Source organism: Salvelinus sp. IW2-2015, unplaced genomic scaffold (genome assembly GCF_002910315.2).
Source record: "Salvelinus sp. IW2-2015 unplaced genomic scaffold, ASM291031v2 Un_scaffold1604, whole genome shotgun sequence".
Lineage (NCBI taxonomy): Eukaryota > Metazoa > Chordata > Actinopteri > Salmoniformes > Salmonidae > Salvelinus > Salvelinus sp. IW2-2015.
In genome coordinates this window covers 33460-51655 of record NW_019943025.1, presented here as the reverse complement: position 1 = coordinate 51655, position 18196 = coordinate 33460, and the positions used below count along the sequence as shown (strand labels likewise).

Below are 18196 nucleotides of genomic sequence, written 5' to 3'. Positions count from 1 at the left end.
ATGACAAATACAAACATTACAGCAACAAATCTATGGTGGGTTAGCTAATGAAAGAGAAAGTCTTTTCTGTGAATAGAGCCAATATTTGCACAGGATTGTTTGAAGTAATTTTTACAGCGAAAACACAATATATTTCTGTTTATAGTTAGATCTTACTCCTACAATAGCTAGCACACACAGGCAGCATCTGATTCTAGTCAAACATATCGAGGTACGATAGCACAGTTCCGACAAGAGTATAGGTATGAAAAACATCCCAAATGGGTCCTAGCTTTGTTGATCTTTCCATTCAGAATGTTCTCCCAAGGGGTCCTTTTTGTTCAGAAAACGTCTTTATTTCGGATCCAGAACGAACGATTTCCCTCTTTGGAATGAGCAAGCACACTGGCGTTGCGGTGCTAACCTCTCCATGGTTGACAAAATTCTTGCGTCGCATCACGTCTAAAGTCCAGAATAAATTTCAATAATATAATTAAACTATATTGAAAAAACATACTTTAGGATGATATTGTGACATGTATCAAATAAAATCGAAGCCGGAGATCATATTCACCTTTAACGAGCGTTTTCCAGGAGCCGAGTCCAGGTCCTACTTCGCGCCCAGAAAGAAAAATAAACTGCGCAACACTCACTCCAAGAGGTTGTGTTCAATCCCAGGACGAGATAATCAAGTGATTTCTTCTCTCACTTCCGCATGACACCCAGGGGAAGGCYTATYACGTMTTTCTACAGTCKTAAGTGACATGCCCTTTTATYGACAAGCTCTWGAAGAGAGACATCGATTTTGGAAATCTCACTTCCGGATAGGAAATTGGCTGTAAAAAGAGTTCTGTTCCACTTAGAGAAATAATTCAAACGTTTTTAGAAACTAGAGACTGTTTTCTATCCAATAGTAATAATAATATGCATATTGTACGAGCAAAAATTGAGTAAGAGGCCGTTTGAAAATGGGCACATATTTCCAGTTATTCAATACGCCCCCTGCAGCCATAACAAGTTAACACAGTGTCCAAAGAAGGGCCAGAAGTATACAGAATGGTGTCGTCTGCGTAGAGGGTGAACGGAGACTCACCAGCAGCAAGAGCCACATCATTGATGTATACAGAGAAGAGAGTTGGTACAAGAATTTAACCCTGTGGCACCCCCATAGACTGCCAGAGGCCCGGACAACAAGCCCTCCGATTTCACACACTGAACTCGATCAGAGAAGTAGTTGGTGAACCAGGTGAGGCAATCATTTGAGAAACCAAGGCTATCACGTCTGCCGATGAGAATGCAGTGATTGACAGAGTCGAAAGCCTTGGCCAGGTCAATGAATACGGCTGCACAGTACTGTTTCTTATCTATGGCGGTTAGGATATCGTTTAGGACCTTGAGCGTGGCTGAGGTGCACCCATGACCAGCTCTGAAASCAGATTGCATAGCGGAGAAGGTATGGTGGGATTCGAAATGGTCGGTAATCTGTTTGTTGACTTGGCTTTCAAAGACCTTAAAAGGCAGGGTAGGATAGCTATAGGTCTGCAGCAGTTTGGGTCAAGAGTGTCAAGAGTGGTAAGGCTAGCCCCTTGAATGGGGGGGGATGACGGCAGCTGCTTTCCAATCTTTGTGAATCTCAGACGACAAGAAAGAAAGGTTGAACAGGCTAGTAATAGGGGTTGCAACAATTTCGGCAGATAATTTTAGAAAGAAAGGGTCCAGATTGTCTAGCCCGGCTGATTTGTAAGGGTGCATATTTTGCAGCTCTTTCAGAACATCAGCTGACTGGATTTGGGAGAAGGAGAAATGGGGAAGGCTTGGGCGAGTTGTTGTGGGGGGTGCAGTGCTGTTGACTGGGGTAGGGGTAGCCAGGTGGAAAGCATGGCCAGCCGTAGAAAAATCCTTATTGAAATTCTCAATTATAGTGGATTTATCGGTGGTGACAGTGTTTCCTGTCCTCAGTGCAGTGGGCAGCTGGGAGGATGTGTTCTCATTCTCCATGGACTTTACAGTGTCCCAGAACTTTTTTGAGTTTGTGTTGCAGGATGCAAATTTCTGCTTGAAAAAGCTAGCCTTGGCTTTTCTAACTGCCTGTGTATATTGGTTTCTAGCTTCCCTGAAAAGTTGCATATCACGGGGGCTGTTTGATGCTATTGCAGAACGGCATAGGATGTTTTTGTGTTGGTTAAGGACAGTCAGGTCTGGAGAGAGCCAAGGGCTATATCTGTTCCTGGTTCTAAATTTCTTGAATGGGGCATGCTTATTTAAGATGGTCAGGAAGGCATTTAAAAAAAATAACCAGGTATCCTCTACTGACGGTATGAGATCAATATCCTTCCAGGATACCCCGGCCAGGTCGATTAGAAAGGCCTGCTCGCTGAAGTGTTTCAGGGAGCGTTTGACAGTCATGAGTGGAGGTCGTTTGACCGGCAATGAGGCAGTGATCGCTGAGATCTTGGTTGAAAACAGCAGAGTTGTATATAGAGGGCAAGTTGGTTAGGATGATATCTATGAGGGTGCCCGTGTTTACGGCTTTGGGGTGGCACCTGGTAGTTTCCTTGATAATTTGTGTGAGATTGAGGGCATCAAGCTTAGATTGTAGGATGGCTGGGGTGTTAAGCATGTTCCAGTTTAGGTCGCCTAGCAGCACAAGCTCTGAAGATAGATAGGAGGCAATCAGTTCACATATGGTGTCCAGAGCACAGCTGGGTGCAGAGGGTGGTCTATAGCAGGCGGCAACGGTGAGAGATGTGTTTTTAGAGAGGTGGACTTTTAAAAGTAGAACAGAGAGTAAAAGGAGGTTTCTGGGGGCGATAAAATAGCTTCAAGGTATAATGTACAGACAAAGGTATGGTAGGATGTGAATACAGTGGAGGTAAACCTAGGTATTGAGTGATGATGAGAGAGATATTGTCTCTAGAAACATCATTGAAACCATATACACAAATACATATCAATATTCTGAGCCCACAATAAACGGACCGTATTACAATAAAACAATTACTCACAAACAAACATCGGGGAACAGAGGGTAAATAATGAACATGTAATTGGTGAATAGAAACCAGGTGTGCAAAAACAAAGACAAAACAAATGGAAAATGAAAAGTGGATCGGCGATGGCTAGAAGACCGGTGACGTCGACCGCCGAACGCCGAACACCGAATGCCGCCCGAACAAGGAGAGGAGCCGACTTCGGCGGAAGTCGTGACACCAGTGTGGCAAAATAATCTAGCTTGAGCTTTCTTTGGAGTCCGGCTGGAATTTGTACCAGAACAATTGGCATTGTCGGCAGGATTTACCACAATTTACAGCCCGAATCAGTGGAACAGGAGCCGGTACACAAAAACGAGATAGGCAAAGTTAGTATAGCTGTTTCAACTCATTCTGACATCTTTGGGAGATGAGGGTTGTAGGCTGAATATAAATGATGGGAAACCGACCTAGAAAGCCTGGATTTATTCAGTAAGCCCATTGTATACATGCGAACATTTGGAGCCTCTAAGGGGTTCAGCCACCAGAAGGTTAGGGTTTAGCCACCAGAAATGTAGACTGTTTAACTGTCTGTATTGTTTGTGTAGTATGTAGATAAGGTTATAGGCGTTTTCCGGCAGTAGTGGCTGTCAAGGAGGAGACATTGTCACTATCTGGTAATGTGAATGGTGATCGACTGTTGCCTGTGAGTTCCAAAAAGGGGCTCACCTCTGTGTGTGGAGAAGAACAGAAGTATTAAGAAGTTATTTGTTATCGATACGTGTGTGTGTGGCTGTGGACTGGCTGAGGCGATAAAGTAAGGACATTGGTTTGTGCCCTAGAGGGGCTAAGTATTAGAGACCGATTGTGTAGCAATAAAAAACATTGGTTGTCAATACCGGTAACATGTGTTGTCAACAACAGTGATACTTGAGGCGTGACACTGGAATAAGACATTAGGTCTCCCATTATCTCCAGTAGTAAATTGGCAGACGCTTCAGTGTGGTTCTCATCACAAGGTATCAGGTCCCGTGACCAAATGATTAGGGACCTACGTATACTGTCACTACAATCTGGGGAAGAGGGTATCACTACCTGGAAAACATTTTAATAGAGGGTAATAGTGCCGTGGGTGAGGATATCTAAACACCCTAGACATTGTTGGGAGAGGCACATGAATAAAAACTATTGAAATGGCGTCCTGGGGTCCTGACACTCATGTAAAAGGTGGACTAGAGGAAGATACATTTAACAAAGTCATAGAGGTGCTGACAGAGGTGCAAGAGCAATCTACTAATTTCGGCTCAAATACGGTCAGCACTTTCCTGCTGACGGAAAATTCCGATCTAATTAGGAACTCAGAGATGCTATTGTGAGCTGGCACAGTGACATAAAACCGATATAAAAGAACAATCAGAGTCCGGATGGAATTTGTACCAGAACTTAGAACCTATCACTACTGAAAGTTTAACTAGCTAACTTTTCTGATCAATAAAGATTACTGAGACCAATGTGGTTTCTGTTCTGTGTTCATTACATCACCAACTGGACTACACATCAGCTACACACAAAACATTTAAAAAACAGAAAATAACAGGATTGCAGCAGGAGCCGTGTTTGGAGGAACAGATGCAGTGTCAGTTGAATTAAATTAAACTGAATTCACTATAACCATAGATTATCATGTGATAATATTTCAAGACAAAGAGCAGACATTATACTCAATGTTTTGTTTTTATTCAGTGAGGACATTTTTCTTTAAATAACACATTATCATGACACAGTTTAGTAAGCTGGTAATTCCCAAATGATAATACTTACAGTAACAACGCTAATCAGAAGTGCCTTGCATGTAGAAGAAGGGTTCTCGTAGAAAAAAAGAGTCCCTGTTCAAAAACAACCCCTAACTAGCCCCTTCCTGTAGACCAGTGGTAGGCAACCCTGCTCCTGGAGTGTCTCAGGCACAGCAGGATTTTGTTCCAACTAGGCACCATACCAGACCAACTGAGCTAATTGATCAGTTCAGTGATTGCCTAAATTCAACACACCTGGTCTTCCATCAAAAACATCAAGTACCTGCAGCATTCCTGTAAGCTAAATATGATGTGGCTGTGAATGGCACTGATTTGTGTGTGTGTGTGTGTGTGTGTGTGTGTGGGTGATGTGTGGTGTGTGTAGTCGTTGGTGTGTGTGGTGTGGTGTGTGTCGTTGTGTGTGTGTGGTTGTGTGTGTGTGTGTGTGTGTGTGTGTGCCGATTGTGCGACACCTGTGTGTGTGGTGTGTGTGTGTGGTGTGGCGAGCAAGTAGAAAAAAAGCATGTTGACTCACCCTACTTGTAGAGAAACGCCAAAGACATCCTCCTGTCTTTCATGTTGCCGAAACGGTCTATGACTCTCATACAGCACACGCACAGGTAGGACAATGAGCCAGACGGTTCACCAGATGTATAAATCTGAAGCATCCATTTGGCATTTCCACTCACCACCAAATACTGTATGTTGATGAGAGGAAGCCCAGTGTCCGGCAGTGGGAGAAGATGGAGTGAGCTGGATTTTGGCCAACATTCTGCTAATTTTCTCATCGATGAAACATTCAATCTCAATACAGTTCTCTGTTCCCAAAACTAACATCTCTTACGAACAGAGTACACAGTTCTTTAGACCGCCCTTTGCCAAAGTTTCAAAAAATTGCATTGTTTCGAGGAGTGCAAGGGCAAAATGAGTTCATGCACATGCACACTTCACAGTGCACCAGGCCTGCTAATTAACATTAGCCTACTGCATCTAGTTACATATTTAACTTCCATCCCCTCAGGCCAGGGGGACAATGTATGAATTTATGGTTGGATCAGAATCGCTGTTATAATCATTGTCCAGTATGGAGAATTAAGTAAAATCACAAGTCCAAATCCCTATTTCCATCCATTGCTATTTTAAGAAAGGGACAATTTTAGCTAGCTTGCCACCGGAAGTCAACGATACAAAGAGATGCAATCTTTTTTTTAAATGTAAATTCTGTTTTGTTTGTGATGTGATTGATGTGAAGCCAAATCCAAACCGGCTTCCTTTGATATTTTTTTTGTGTGCCAGAGCCATTCACAGTTGAGCTCAGTCATTTTAGCTCAATCATGATTGGTTATCATTTATTTAATTTTTTTAATCAGTGGAGGCCAAATGCTCGCTGGCTTCCCTTGCATTCAATGCTACGGGCGGCAACAATGTCATACTCTTTTTGTCAAGACAGTATCCGATAGCCGGGCTACACATCCTGAGAAAGATGGCCTTTGTTTCGCTCGCTCTGATGCTTTCTCCGGTGAGACACATTCAGCCTCTTGCAAATTGAACGAAAAGTATGAAAAACAGAGAGACGAAGTGTAAATCATTCTGTTTTTTTGGGGGGGAAGCCTGGCTTCCCTTGGCATCCATGAATACACACCGATGGTCGAATCTAAACTGTGGGCTAAGTTACCATCACTTTTAATTTCATTTATCAATTGAACTAGCTATGTATGTGTACATGCAATGTAAAACGTGTATGTATGGCTTCAAAACATCATAATAGCCCAGATAATTTTATTTAAATAGGGAAGTCCGTTAAGAACAAATACTTCCTTTACAATGATGGCCTTCCCCAGCCAAACCCTCCCCTAATGACGCTGAGCCAATTGTGCATCGCCCTATGGGACTCCCGATCACAGCCGGGTTGTGATACAGCCTGGGATCAAACCAGGGTCTGTAGTGACACATCTAGCACTGAGATACAGTGCTTTAGACTGTTGCACCACTCGGGAGATGACACCCTTAGTATGAAGAATCACAATCCATTTCCTGACACTACGAAAATTCTAAGAACAGCCCTCACAATGACCAAAGTTTCCCCTAAATAGCCCTCACGCTATAGCCTGGTGGAATCAGCCTGATTGCTGCGTTCAACATTCGATTTCACTTTCACGTAGCAGAATGCTGACTGCAGTGATCAGGCTGGTTCCACCAGGCTACTCACAATCTGTAAAGTTTGGAATGTTGCAGCTTGGGCAATTGCAGACATTGAGCTCAGTGCTGACATAATATGTTGCCCTTTATATTCTAACAACACCTGTCACCAATGAATTGAAGTATGTTTTAAAATATTAGCAAAACTCTAACAGCACTATTTTCAAAAAGCAAAAAGTAAAAACTATGCATTGCAGAACTATGCAGAATTATAAGAAAACAACATGTACCAGATACACATTTGGACTTGCAAATTATAAAGAAGTAGGCTATGCAGGTTATTTAGAGTTTGCTGTTCAATTCTAGGTTTTGGAGTGTAGATCTGTCAGGTACTTAATGAGAGTCTGTCCAGAGAACACCTACCTCAGTTGCCTTTATACTGTCAGGCTATGTGGTGTCTGTCACAAACTCAGCCCCAGGCACAACCAATGATATACAGTATATAAACCCTGGATTGCTGATGCTGTATTTCAATAGTCTATTGAGAGGCTTTGAAGCCACCGGTCGMTCATATTGGCACTCCCCAGTAGGAGCAGTGCTCCATAGGAATGAATGGAATTCTACAGTATTTCAATTAAAGGTACACTATGCAGAAATCTCTCTGCCATTTCCTGGTTGCTAAAATTCTAATAGTTTGCCTAATATAAGTTTGTGACAAAACAAGCGAGTATAGTGTAGAGTCATTGTACCATCGAAACTGCTGTGAAATATATTTTCAGCTGTTTGAAGCTGGTGAACTAAACCTAAAGTTAAAGATGCAAAAACGAAAGTTAAGAATGGGAAGAATAGAAATAGAGCACATAGAATAGATCTACAGCTTCTTAGACGTGATTTCAATGACAATGACCGATCTATAACTCATATTTCTATCTGAATTTGGTGGGGTCACCCAAAAAGTGACCTATTGCAGCTTTAAATGTTTAAAGAACAAAATTACATGTATTTAAGTATTGTTTTGTTGTGGTGGGGATAGTAACATTAGTAATATAAAAAATCTATACTTCAAAATCTATTATTATATATATCTTAATTTTTTATTTGTATGTTTACCTCACATAATATAATTGTAAAGTATGCATTTAGGTGTCTGTAATAGAATACATGTGGCAAAAACAAATGTAGACATTAATACATGCATTTCTATAGCTTCCAAAATATGTTTTACAAACTGTGGGGGAGTGCCAAGATGGAGGCACGCTGGCTTCAACTCAGCGCCCCCTATATGTATTCTAGTGTATTTATAAATTATTGGCACAACCCCATGCTTGACTATTCTCTTTGCATTTATACATGTTGCAAAATCAGTGCAGTGGTTAGTTTACCAAACCATAATGTGTATTGCAGTGACTAATTCACAGTCATAGACTGCTTTCAATGTGTTGAAACAAATATCTTAAAGAAGTAAAATGTTTGAACTGTACCTTTAACTTTTGGGTCAAAGTGTCTTAACACTGAACAACATTTTGTGACATACATTTCTGAAAAGCAAAGAAAAGCATATTGCATCTACATTACAAAAATAATGTCAGAAGTGGGATTCGAACCCACGCCTCCAGGGGAGACTGCGACCTGAACGCAGCGCCTTAGACCGCTCGGCCATCCTGACATACAGACAATTTGCTAAAGTACAAGTAGATGAAGGTTAACCTCCCACTCTAGGTTATTTTACCACGAGTCTTTTAGACAATACTAAAATTGTCATACATTGTAAAAATGAAGACCCTATATCCGCGCTTTTACGCTACCATTGCATAAAGCCACGCCAAACGTTTGCTATTCATTATGTTTTACAAAGACATGCCTTCATAATAGCGAATCTTGCGTTGGTTTGCTTTCGTTTAGATATCCGGTAAATAGCCTACTTTTTTAGCTATCTTATCTCTAACTTTATAATAAATGTTTCTTGCTGTCTTGCTGCTATAAAGGAGTAGCAGTAGCTAGCTACGTCTGTTAGGCTATAGTTTTGGCAACACTAACCCCTTCTGGACTTTGGTTTTGGAAGTTTATTACGTCGTAATGTGAGAAAATGGCAGACAGACAGATTCAGTAAGTACACAAGCTTACGGACACTACATGTTGTCTACCTGTTTTCGGGCGAAAAAAAATCGTATTTATGTATTTTGTTTTTTTTACAACCATTATTGTATTGGACAGCTTGATTGAGAGAAAGCCTACATTCTCACGATCAGCACCTCACACACGTCTTTGGTGGACCCTATTGTTTAAACAAATAATAACAAGAATACCTAGTTAACACGTATTCGGCCCCACACTGTCAGTGTGTGATTTGTGTTGGTCCAGTAGAGGGTGCTGTCAGACCAGTTATTTTGAAAAACTGTATTTCAGTGACTAAAACAGACTAAAAACCATTTTTTTGTAGAAAAATAATAAAATCATGAAATATCGTCTCTATCTGCCTGCTGTATTTGCATTTGAAAAATAACATTTCTACTGATCAGGACCAGTACATTCCAGGGATGGCCATTTTGTATAGTTTTCCAGCTGAAAATGGACAAATAGTAAGATATAGGAGAGCCAGTGGCACATGAAACATTTTCTGGTAAATGAAACACAACAACAACATAATCAAACAGTGCTTTACTGTAGGTTAGGAATATTCATTTGGCACAATACCAGGGTCAAAAGTGTATAGTGGCCGAGGTATATTGGTCATATACCACACCCCCTCGTGCCTTATTGCTTAATTCTATATTTTTCTACTGTATCTAAGTCCATGACGCTCTGACATCGCTCGTCCATATATGTATATATTCTTAATTCCATTCCTGACTTAGATTTGTGTGTTTTGGGTATATGTTATGAAATTGTGAGATATTACTTGTTAGATATTACTGTGAAGTCGGAGCTAGAAGCACAAGCATTTCGCTACACATGCAATAACTCTGCTAAACATGTGTATGTGACCAATAGAATTTGATTTGATTTGATTTGAAAAGTGTCACAAATTAAAATATTAAAACATTTTCAGTAGGGTGCAAGACATGCAGGTAACCTTTTTTATATAATCATAATTGTTTTACAGAACATTCAGAGAAAAATTACCCTAAAATATCTATATACATAGTAATGCAATCCTCTTTATTCCATGAACAAACATTGACAATAGGTTTTCTCCTAATTTCTTGTCTCTAATTTCAAATAACCACACAATTGAATGTATTTAGACAAACAACTGAAGAAGTTACATAACGTGCAGAAAGTCAATATGCCTTGTAACATAATAATCATTCCATATTTTCAACAAACACAATGCTAAACCATAATACATGTTTTAAGCATTGAATAGTTGCACGTGGTTTATAGGTCTACAATCCTTGTTCATTGGTCTGCTACTGTATTTTACTGTATGTTACAATTAGAGGTAATTAGAGGTATTTAGAGACAAAATTACAGGGACATACAGAAAAATGACAGGGACTTAGGGACAAAATTACAAGGACTTAGAGACACAATTAGATGGACTTAGAAACAAAATTACAGGGACTTAGATATAAAATTACAGGGACTTCGAGACAAAATTACAGGGACTTAGAGACACAATTACAGGGACGTAGAGACATTGCAATCCATTCTGATGCAAGATTGATTATCATTGTTTCACCTCTAAAAGCATGAATGATTCATTGCTGCATGTCACCCGACACCTGATCTCTCTGCTTTGATTATATCCAGGTGGTTGAGGTTGGGTTTCCTCACACAGTGACAAGAGCACACTGGTATCTTACTTAATGTGATTCTGTCCTGGTTCACAGACAGTCACCCCAGTCAAACCCTCTAGGCCTATATAACTTCAATGGAAGCCTTTCCTTTCCCTAAGTGTGAATGCTTGCGTCCCTTCCTCAGTCTACCTGATGGTAAGCTGTTTACTGGTCATTTTCATACTTTATGTCATAAGCTACGGGACCCTCCATGGTGAARCCAAGGTAAAAGGAGACCTCCTCCGTGCTGCATCCACTCCGGACTCCACCAAGGTATACTGGACGCACTGAGATTTTCAGATTGCCTTCGTAGTAAACATAAATGTCACCGTTTTCAGTTTTCCCTTTGACCCGTAGTAACAGGTTTTGTATCTCAGGATCCCTCCATATTGCTCCACTTTGCCACAGTTGATGTGGGTTTGGGGGTCTATCTTTGGATGAGGCCTTCTTGTGTGAGGTTTTGGGTCCCTCTTTGTACAGGAACTGATCAAGCCTGCCTTTGTGAATTATTCTCCTCAGTCCTCTTGATTTCCCGAGGTAGAAATGTGCGATGCAACTCTTCGCCAGAAACACGTGGGAGAAGCGACGATGGAACGATTTTTTCGATGAAGTGACATACGTGCCAATGTTTTTGAACGTTGTGGTGCTCTCAAGCAGGTTGTCCTTTCTTGGCCACATCAGCAACATTGAGAGGTAGTACAGCTCTGTGCAGTTTGAATGGGTTCCCTCTTCTTGCAGTGCCTCGTTGAGAAGGGAGACCAGCTCCTCGTACCTCTTCAGCAATGTTGAGCTTGGCTTAATGCAGTGAAGAACAATGTTTGCAAGGATGAAATTGATCCGGTCAGCCATGAGTTTCCGTGTAGAATTTTGAACAATGAACTGCCATTTCTTCAGAATTAATTCAATTTGATTCCCATTCTTCTCATTCAGATACTGGAGAAGACCAGCAAATGAATCTGCTCGCTTTTGCTCCAAATAGTTTCGCTGCTCCTCWATCTCCTGCCGGATACTCAGTTTTGGTTTACTGGCCCTTTCAGAGGTCCTCTCTTCTCCCGAGGAACAGAAGATGTGAATGTACTTCTTGAAGTGCCCTGATACTTTTCGTTTGTTTCTGTCCTCTGCTGTCTCCTTCTCAATTGACCTTGGCTTCAGGTATGTGAAGTAGTTCTCAAAAAAAGTGAACATCTCCTTCAGCCGTGGCTTCAAAGAGACCAGGAATGTCTCGTGGTCTGCCAGAACAGCAATGAATTGATCATTTGTACTGTTTGTTGTTTCATGAAAATCACTCACTGGCAAGTGGTTTTTGAGGAACTGCAGCATTTTGTCTCGCTGGAGTGCGTCACTTTTGTTGAAAAAAGGAATATCTTTGATGATATCTAAAACAATCATTGAAACTTCCATTTCACCGACATACCCAGATGTGTTGTAGGTTCGTTGCCTCTTTCTGTTGGSCAGATCAAGGGAATCCATTGGCTCATCCTTCTTTGCGAGTTCCTGTGAATCTCTGAATGCTTTGGTGGCCTGAAATGCTAATTTTAGGCATTTGTCTAACCCTTCTGGAGTGAGCTCCTCAGCATGTTCAATTTCATATTTTAGGTGGCTTTTGTACACCTGTCCTAATGTGTCAGCAATGTAAGAATTGTACATTTTCTGCTGTGCATCCTTGGCCCATTGCAGAGCAGATATATAATCCTTCTCTTTCAGATAGAAATGCCTTGCCAAAGCTTGTGGCAGAGTTGCGTTTTTGTCAAATCTCTTTGTTGCTCTTACAAGAACTTCTTTGATTTGGCTGATTCCCTCATCCGTCTGTATGTCTTCAATCAAAGGAGAGAACAGTGTATCTTTGTCATGTCCAAGTTCCTTTCTTTGCCGRGTGATCAGCATACTTTGGATGTTTTGAACCAGGATYTCCTTACCCATGCCAGATTTGTACAGCAAGTCACAGTGTAACAGATTGGTTGTTATTTCCCCCAGWTGAAGCTTGTGCTTTCCGGTGAGMACTTTGAGGCAATTACTTGCAATCKTTTGGTGTAGAAACCGAACTGCCTGATAGGTGCCGTGCTCTTCAATGTTGAAGTGGATCAGAAGCGTGGAGTATGGGTTCATTTTGTCSTCAAGTGTRTCTTTTCCCCACAGAGCATTCCTAATCCCCACAAACTCCTCACAGAGGGACAGGGCCATYTAGGAGCCGTTCACATATGTATTTAGCAAAGCTAAGAGTGAAAATAGCTGTCCTTCTTTTCTGGAGGTGTCAAGGTCTTTCAGGGTGTTGCACACCAGATTCTCTATGTACTTCTCACTGAAATTGTTTGTCATGATCATGAAGGCGTAGAACGTTTCAGGTTTRTGATGGTGACCTTTGAGCTCTTTCAGTTTCACCTCAAAGAAGCTCTGCTCTTTGGTGGAGAGTTTGTTGATCATGAAGACGTTGTCAAGTCGGCTGTTTKTYGAGCTCACTGCAGGAATCTGTGATCTCTCACAGTTCAGTATGATGACCATCAGAGTCTCAGGTTTTTTCTTCTCGTTGGCTGCACTTAGTATGCATCTCTGTAGGTCTTCAACGTCCTCCCAGTTGTCCACCAAGAGTAGAACAGGAGTATAACTCAACTGCTTCTCTTTGCCACAGGTCAGCAGGTGTGTGACTTGGACTGCGATCTCACTGTTCTGTYCTGTGGTGTTTTTCAGAACGGCACATCTGAATTTACATCTCAAGTTCCACAACACGTGCATGGCCAGTGTTGTTCCACCACAGCCTGGATGATGGAAGAGGTTTATTATTATGCATGGCGATGTGTACCCCTCTGTAGGTGTGATCAGGTTGTGAAGATCCTCATACTTGTCACGTTTGATAAATGGCAGACAACCTGGCCTCTCGGACAAGTAGAAGTTCCACCAAGTCACTTGTCCGCCTCTGTAAAAGTCCTCCTCRGTGTTGGTCTTGAATTCCTCAAAAGTGTCCTTGGTTTCAATTTCAGTGTTCTCACATTCATTTTCACTCAGTATATCAAGTACGGTCATCAGCTCTTCGTCTTTTTGTGTCAGGAGGACCGAACTGGAGCCAGAAGATGGCAGATATCTCCTAGAGGACCGTGTCTGAGGTTCTTTGATTTTCCTGATGGTGCAGTCGATTTCATTCAGGCTCAATTCGTAGATACATTTACTGGTGATATCCACTTTGCAGCGAGTATTTATCATGTCTCTCCATTGACTGAATAAATTTGAATCTTTGCATATGCAGAGCATATTATCCTCACCCTCAAGAGTGCGATAGATCGCACAAAAGGCCTCAAGTATAGGGCTTGAGATGTCAGTGACTCCTGAGTAAAGCATGAACACCACAAGTAATCTGTCTTTCGACAAGACATCTGGATTGCAGAGAAATGAAACCATATCGCTGATTTCTCCAGCACGTTTCTTCAGCCATTCACTGGTAGTGAAAGGTCAGTCTGCTTCACTGACCTCATTTGCTCGACCATTACAAAAGACCCAGCTTGTCTGCTTAAACAAGTTCAGCTTTCCGATAACAGTGGAGACACTGTCATTGGTATTGTACATTCGAGGGTAGTGAAGATTAGCTATGCGATCTGCTCTGTAGAAACTGCATGTCCCGTTCATGTCAGATTCTGGGTCAAACTCGAGCACTGCAAACAACTTCATCTCTTTCAAAAAACCCAAATGTTCAAGTTGACTGGGGTGGCACTTGTTTGTGACAACTATAACTTGCAATGAGTTTTCAAGTGTGTCTCTCCCATGAGTTATCAATTGTTTTAGCCTCTGTCCTTGGTGGTTTTGGTTGGGCAGCTGACAGTTGCTCTCCTCTTTTGACTTGCGTGCTGATGACCAATATTTGACTTCCTCTGTCAAACCTCTCATCTTCTCCTGAACACTTCTGGGATTATTGTCTGCAAGAATGTTGATGCTCTTTGGGCCTTGTCGAATAAATAGACATTCAGTTTTGTATTCTTCTCCATTTAGTTCAGATATTATTGAGGTATAGAAAAGCTTCTCTTGAYTCTGTGAATAACTTGGGACAACATCAACTTCTATCACCCACTTGTCTGAAGTCGCGCCATCTAGACGTTGAACCTGAAAGAATTTTGGAGGCCTGATGCATGCTCTTGCGATGTTTGTTTCTTCTCCAAAGTGTTCCTTGAGACGKAAGTCAAACTTGTCTGTATACATATTGAATGATGGCAYGTTTTGCCCAATCACCTGTCCATGCATGTGWCCGGYCCCGCCTGTCACCCCAAAATGAATGGTCCCATTGGTGCGAGAGTTCATGCAGGCTGCGGAAAAACGAAACACTTCGTTGCTGAACTTTTCCAGGATATCTATCTCACTGGCTTCCTCTGTGCTTGGCAGGATCTTGTACTCATGTACCGGGTCAATGAGATTGCTTGTACCGGATTCAGGGGGGAGGGTATCATTTTGTATGTATGTGAACGATGGGTCGTTTTTGTCAAAGGGACGTGGGGGACATATCCGCTTCTCCAGATTCAGAGCAGTTTCTCTCGAGTGGTCAAATGATGAGATGGAAGTCTCACTTTGTCTCGTATTGTCCTCCATATTTCCATAAGCTGGAATGGATTCCGACTCTCCCATTGGCAGTTGAATGGGGGATGCAACATCTGAATCGGAATGTCTCAGTTCTTCCACTGATGTCCATGAAGAGCTTAGYCTTGGAGCCACRGACTCCGATTTCACACTGTCAGAATCCAGAGTTTCCTCATGTGACCCCATCCTAGCTTCTGGTATGGCTCTAWATCTAAATCTCMCCTGTCTTCTGAAYGGGTCACTCTCAGGGGATCTCATGCTTCTCCCTACACTCTCCAAGTKYTTTCTCAGTATCTCTACATTTTTTATGATTTGAATCGCAGGCCCAAACTTAACACCTAAATCAGTCAAGTCCTGTTTCTCAATGCAAACCAGGCTAGCTCCTGACACATCCTGTTCATAAAGTTTTGTTGCGACCTCAGGGAGTTTGAGGCTACTAGTTAGCCACTCTTTCACATGCTCCTTAGTCCAGTCTTCAATTCTCTGTGGGAATTCTCTGAGGTTGCTAACTCTGTTCATGCCATGATGTTCTGTAAGCTGAGAACCCAATAAATAAAAACGATCATCAACATATGCAGTTGTATTTATTTTTAAACCAATTAACAGTTACTGTACCTGCACATATAGTTGATATTTTTTATTTGCCAAATCACCAATGCCTATTGTTTATTATTATTGAAACTAAGAACAATCCACTGAATATACATTTACTATGAATACATAGAGTTTCAGCTTAAAACTTGCAAACATACCATTGTTGCATGCACTCCACCAACGGACAGTTGTGTTGTGTCTGATGTCATCATCCTTCAATAGGTGGAAATACATTAGGTGGAAATACATTCATTTGAAATTAAACAAATTGATGTTTTTTTTATACATACATGCATGGTATTGTGTATTTTCATTTTGTTGATTTTTTTATGGTAATGAATTCCCACATCACACTCTAGATACTTTAAATTATTTAAAAAATCATAAATTAATTAAAATCATAAAATACCTTGAAGATGGACCCATTGACTGGTCACTCTTCATTGACAGATAGCTGGGTGTAGGTGAGTCTGCTCCCTCCCTGCAAAAAAAATATTGAGGTGTGTTTTTAATCAATCCTATGCTCATGATGTACAGTCGCTTTTACCGATCTGCAAGATGTCTATTAGAAATCACATTCAAAGTGTATTCAAAGTGTCTACGAGTAGGAGTGCTGATCTAGGATCAAGTCCCCCTTGTCCAATCATTATGATCTAATTGATAATAGGCAGAATCTACCACACCCAAACCAATTTAGTGAAGGAGTCAAAATTCTAAACTGGAGAAACAGGAAAAAGTCACTACACATTTCCAGTCAGATGCAAAAGTATTTATTTAATTGTGGCTGAGCTTTCGGTCAGTCAACCGTCATCAGACAATATGCAAAATAATATTCAAAAGTGATGCTAATCAAAAGTGATGCTAATCACAACGGATGCTAATCAGTACTGATGCTAATCAGTACTGATGCTAATCAAAACTGATGCTAATCAGTACTGATGCTAATCAAAACTGATGCTAATCAAAACTGATACTATTCAGTACTCCTACTCTGAGACTGTGAAAACGGGCCCAGACCTTTTGTCTTTTGTGCCGTGACCTCGTGGAAGTCGATTGCCTGACATATTGACACATTGAAACATCCTCATTGTGAAAATTATAAATTACCTGCGATTGGGAATAAACTCTCTCTTGTAGTTTATAGGTGGATCCATTGAGCGGTCACTCCTCATTGACACACAGCTGGATGTAGGTGACTCTGCACCCTCCCTGTGAAAAATACAGTTAGTACCCTAACCCTATAACATAGCTTGTAAAGACAGCTGGAAATCAGGACCCATATTCACCCATATGCAGTCTCCTTATCCCTTGGTTTATGGAGATTTTAGCCTGGGGCTGTGCAAGTGTTCACACTTGCACATTCTAGCACCAGCCTTAGCCCAGGGCTAGCTGGTCTTGCTCCGGAGCAGGGTTAGGTCCAGCTTTGTAGGACTAGACCCAGAAACACGGTGCCAAAATAGCCATTGTGAAACGGGGTCAAGAATATAATATTTCACTGTCCAATCACAATAGCTGCATTTTCACTTAATTTGCATATTCTTGTGATGAGTTCTGCACGCTATCAGCCACCAGGAAATATCAGTAACCGTTTCCCCGCAGGATTCTTGACAATGAAACACTAACTCGTCACGATTCTGGGCCCTCACCTAGAAGGTGCCGAATTTAACCCAGAAGCAACTAATACAGGAGAAATATGGTCTATTTAGTAGCTCCAGCTAGTAGATCCTTAGCCTGCGTCTGAAAAGGTGTGGAGGCTGATATCCGATGATACTTTAGACCTACCCATGATCTCCATATAAGGAAACCAAAGGGCAGAGTTAGGGTGTGTGGGAGGTATCTTTGGATATATATTTCAGATACTTGTGTCTTGGATTAAAATACGTTAGAAAGTAGAATGCAAAACCTATTGACTCCGGTATGATAAAATAAGAAAGAAAAAGTTTGAGGAGCTTCTTCTATGCAGGGTCGTTTGTGTTTTCTACTCGTCTTCAACTCTCGGCTCGACTGTCTCGTTTTTTTATGAAGGCAAAGAGTCTGGGAATTGAGCCAGTGGACCAGTTTTGTGCTGGCTCAGTGCCAGTGTTTCTGCCTCTCCGATGCCATCTCCATTACATTATCTTTGTGGCTGTCGTCTATACTTGAACAACCACCGCTAGTCTTCAACAACCACAATGTGTTATATAATACCTTATCACGAGTCAAAGAAAATAATATGGATCCTGTAGGACACAATGAACTGTAGGACACTGGAAAACAATAGTGTACATCTACAGGTTTACGCATGACATGATATTTTATTACTGACAGAGATATGGAGAATCTAGTACAATACAGAGACAGTTTTGCAGGACACAGACTAAAAGCATACTCTTACATAGTTGTTGAAGGT

The 18196-nt window shown here is 41.4% G+C and overlaps 1 protein-coding gene and 1 non-coding gene across 2 annotated transcripts; both read right to left on the bottom strand.

Moving 5' to 3' along the window:
• Window positions 1-8463: 8463 nt before the first annotated feature.
• Window positions 8464-8546, bottom strand: trnal-cag (transfer RNA leucine (anticodon CAG)). Its single transcript has one exon. It is a non-coding gene; the product is annotated as a tRNA-Leu (tRNA).
• A 977-nt stretch (window positions 8547-9523) lies between these two features.
• On the bottom strand, window positions 9524-17296 carry LOC139024519 (sterile alpha motif domain-containing protein 9-like). Its single transcript, XM_070439378.1, is given in 4 exon segments — window positions 9524-15750; window positions 15966-16020; window positions 16217-16288; window positions 16915-17296. Coding segments are annotated over 4 exon segments (5118 nt in total). The 5' UTR covers window positions 16980-17296; the 3' UTR covers window positions 9524-10824.
• Window positions 17297-18196: the final 900 nt, after the last annotated feature.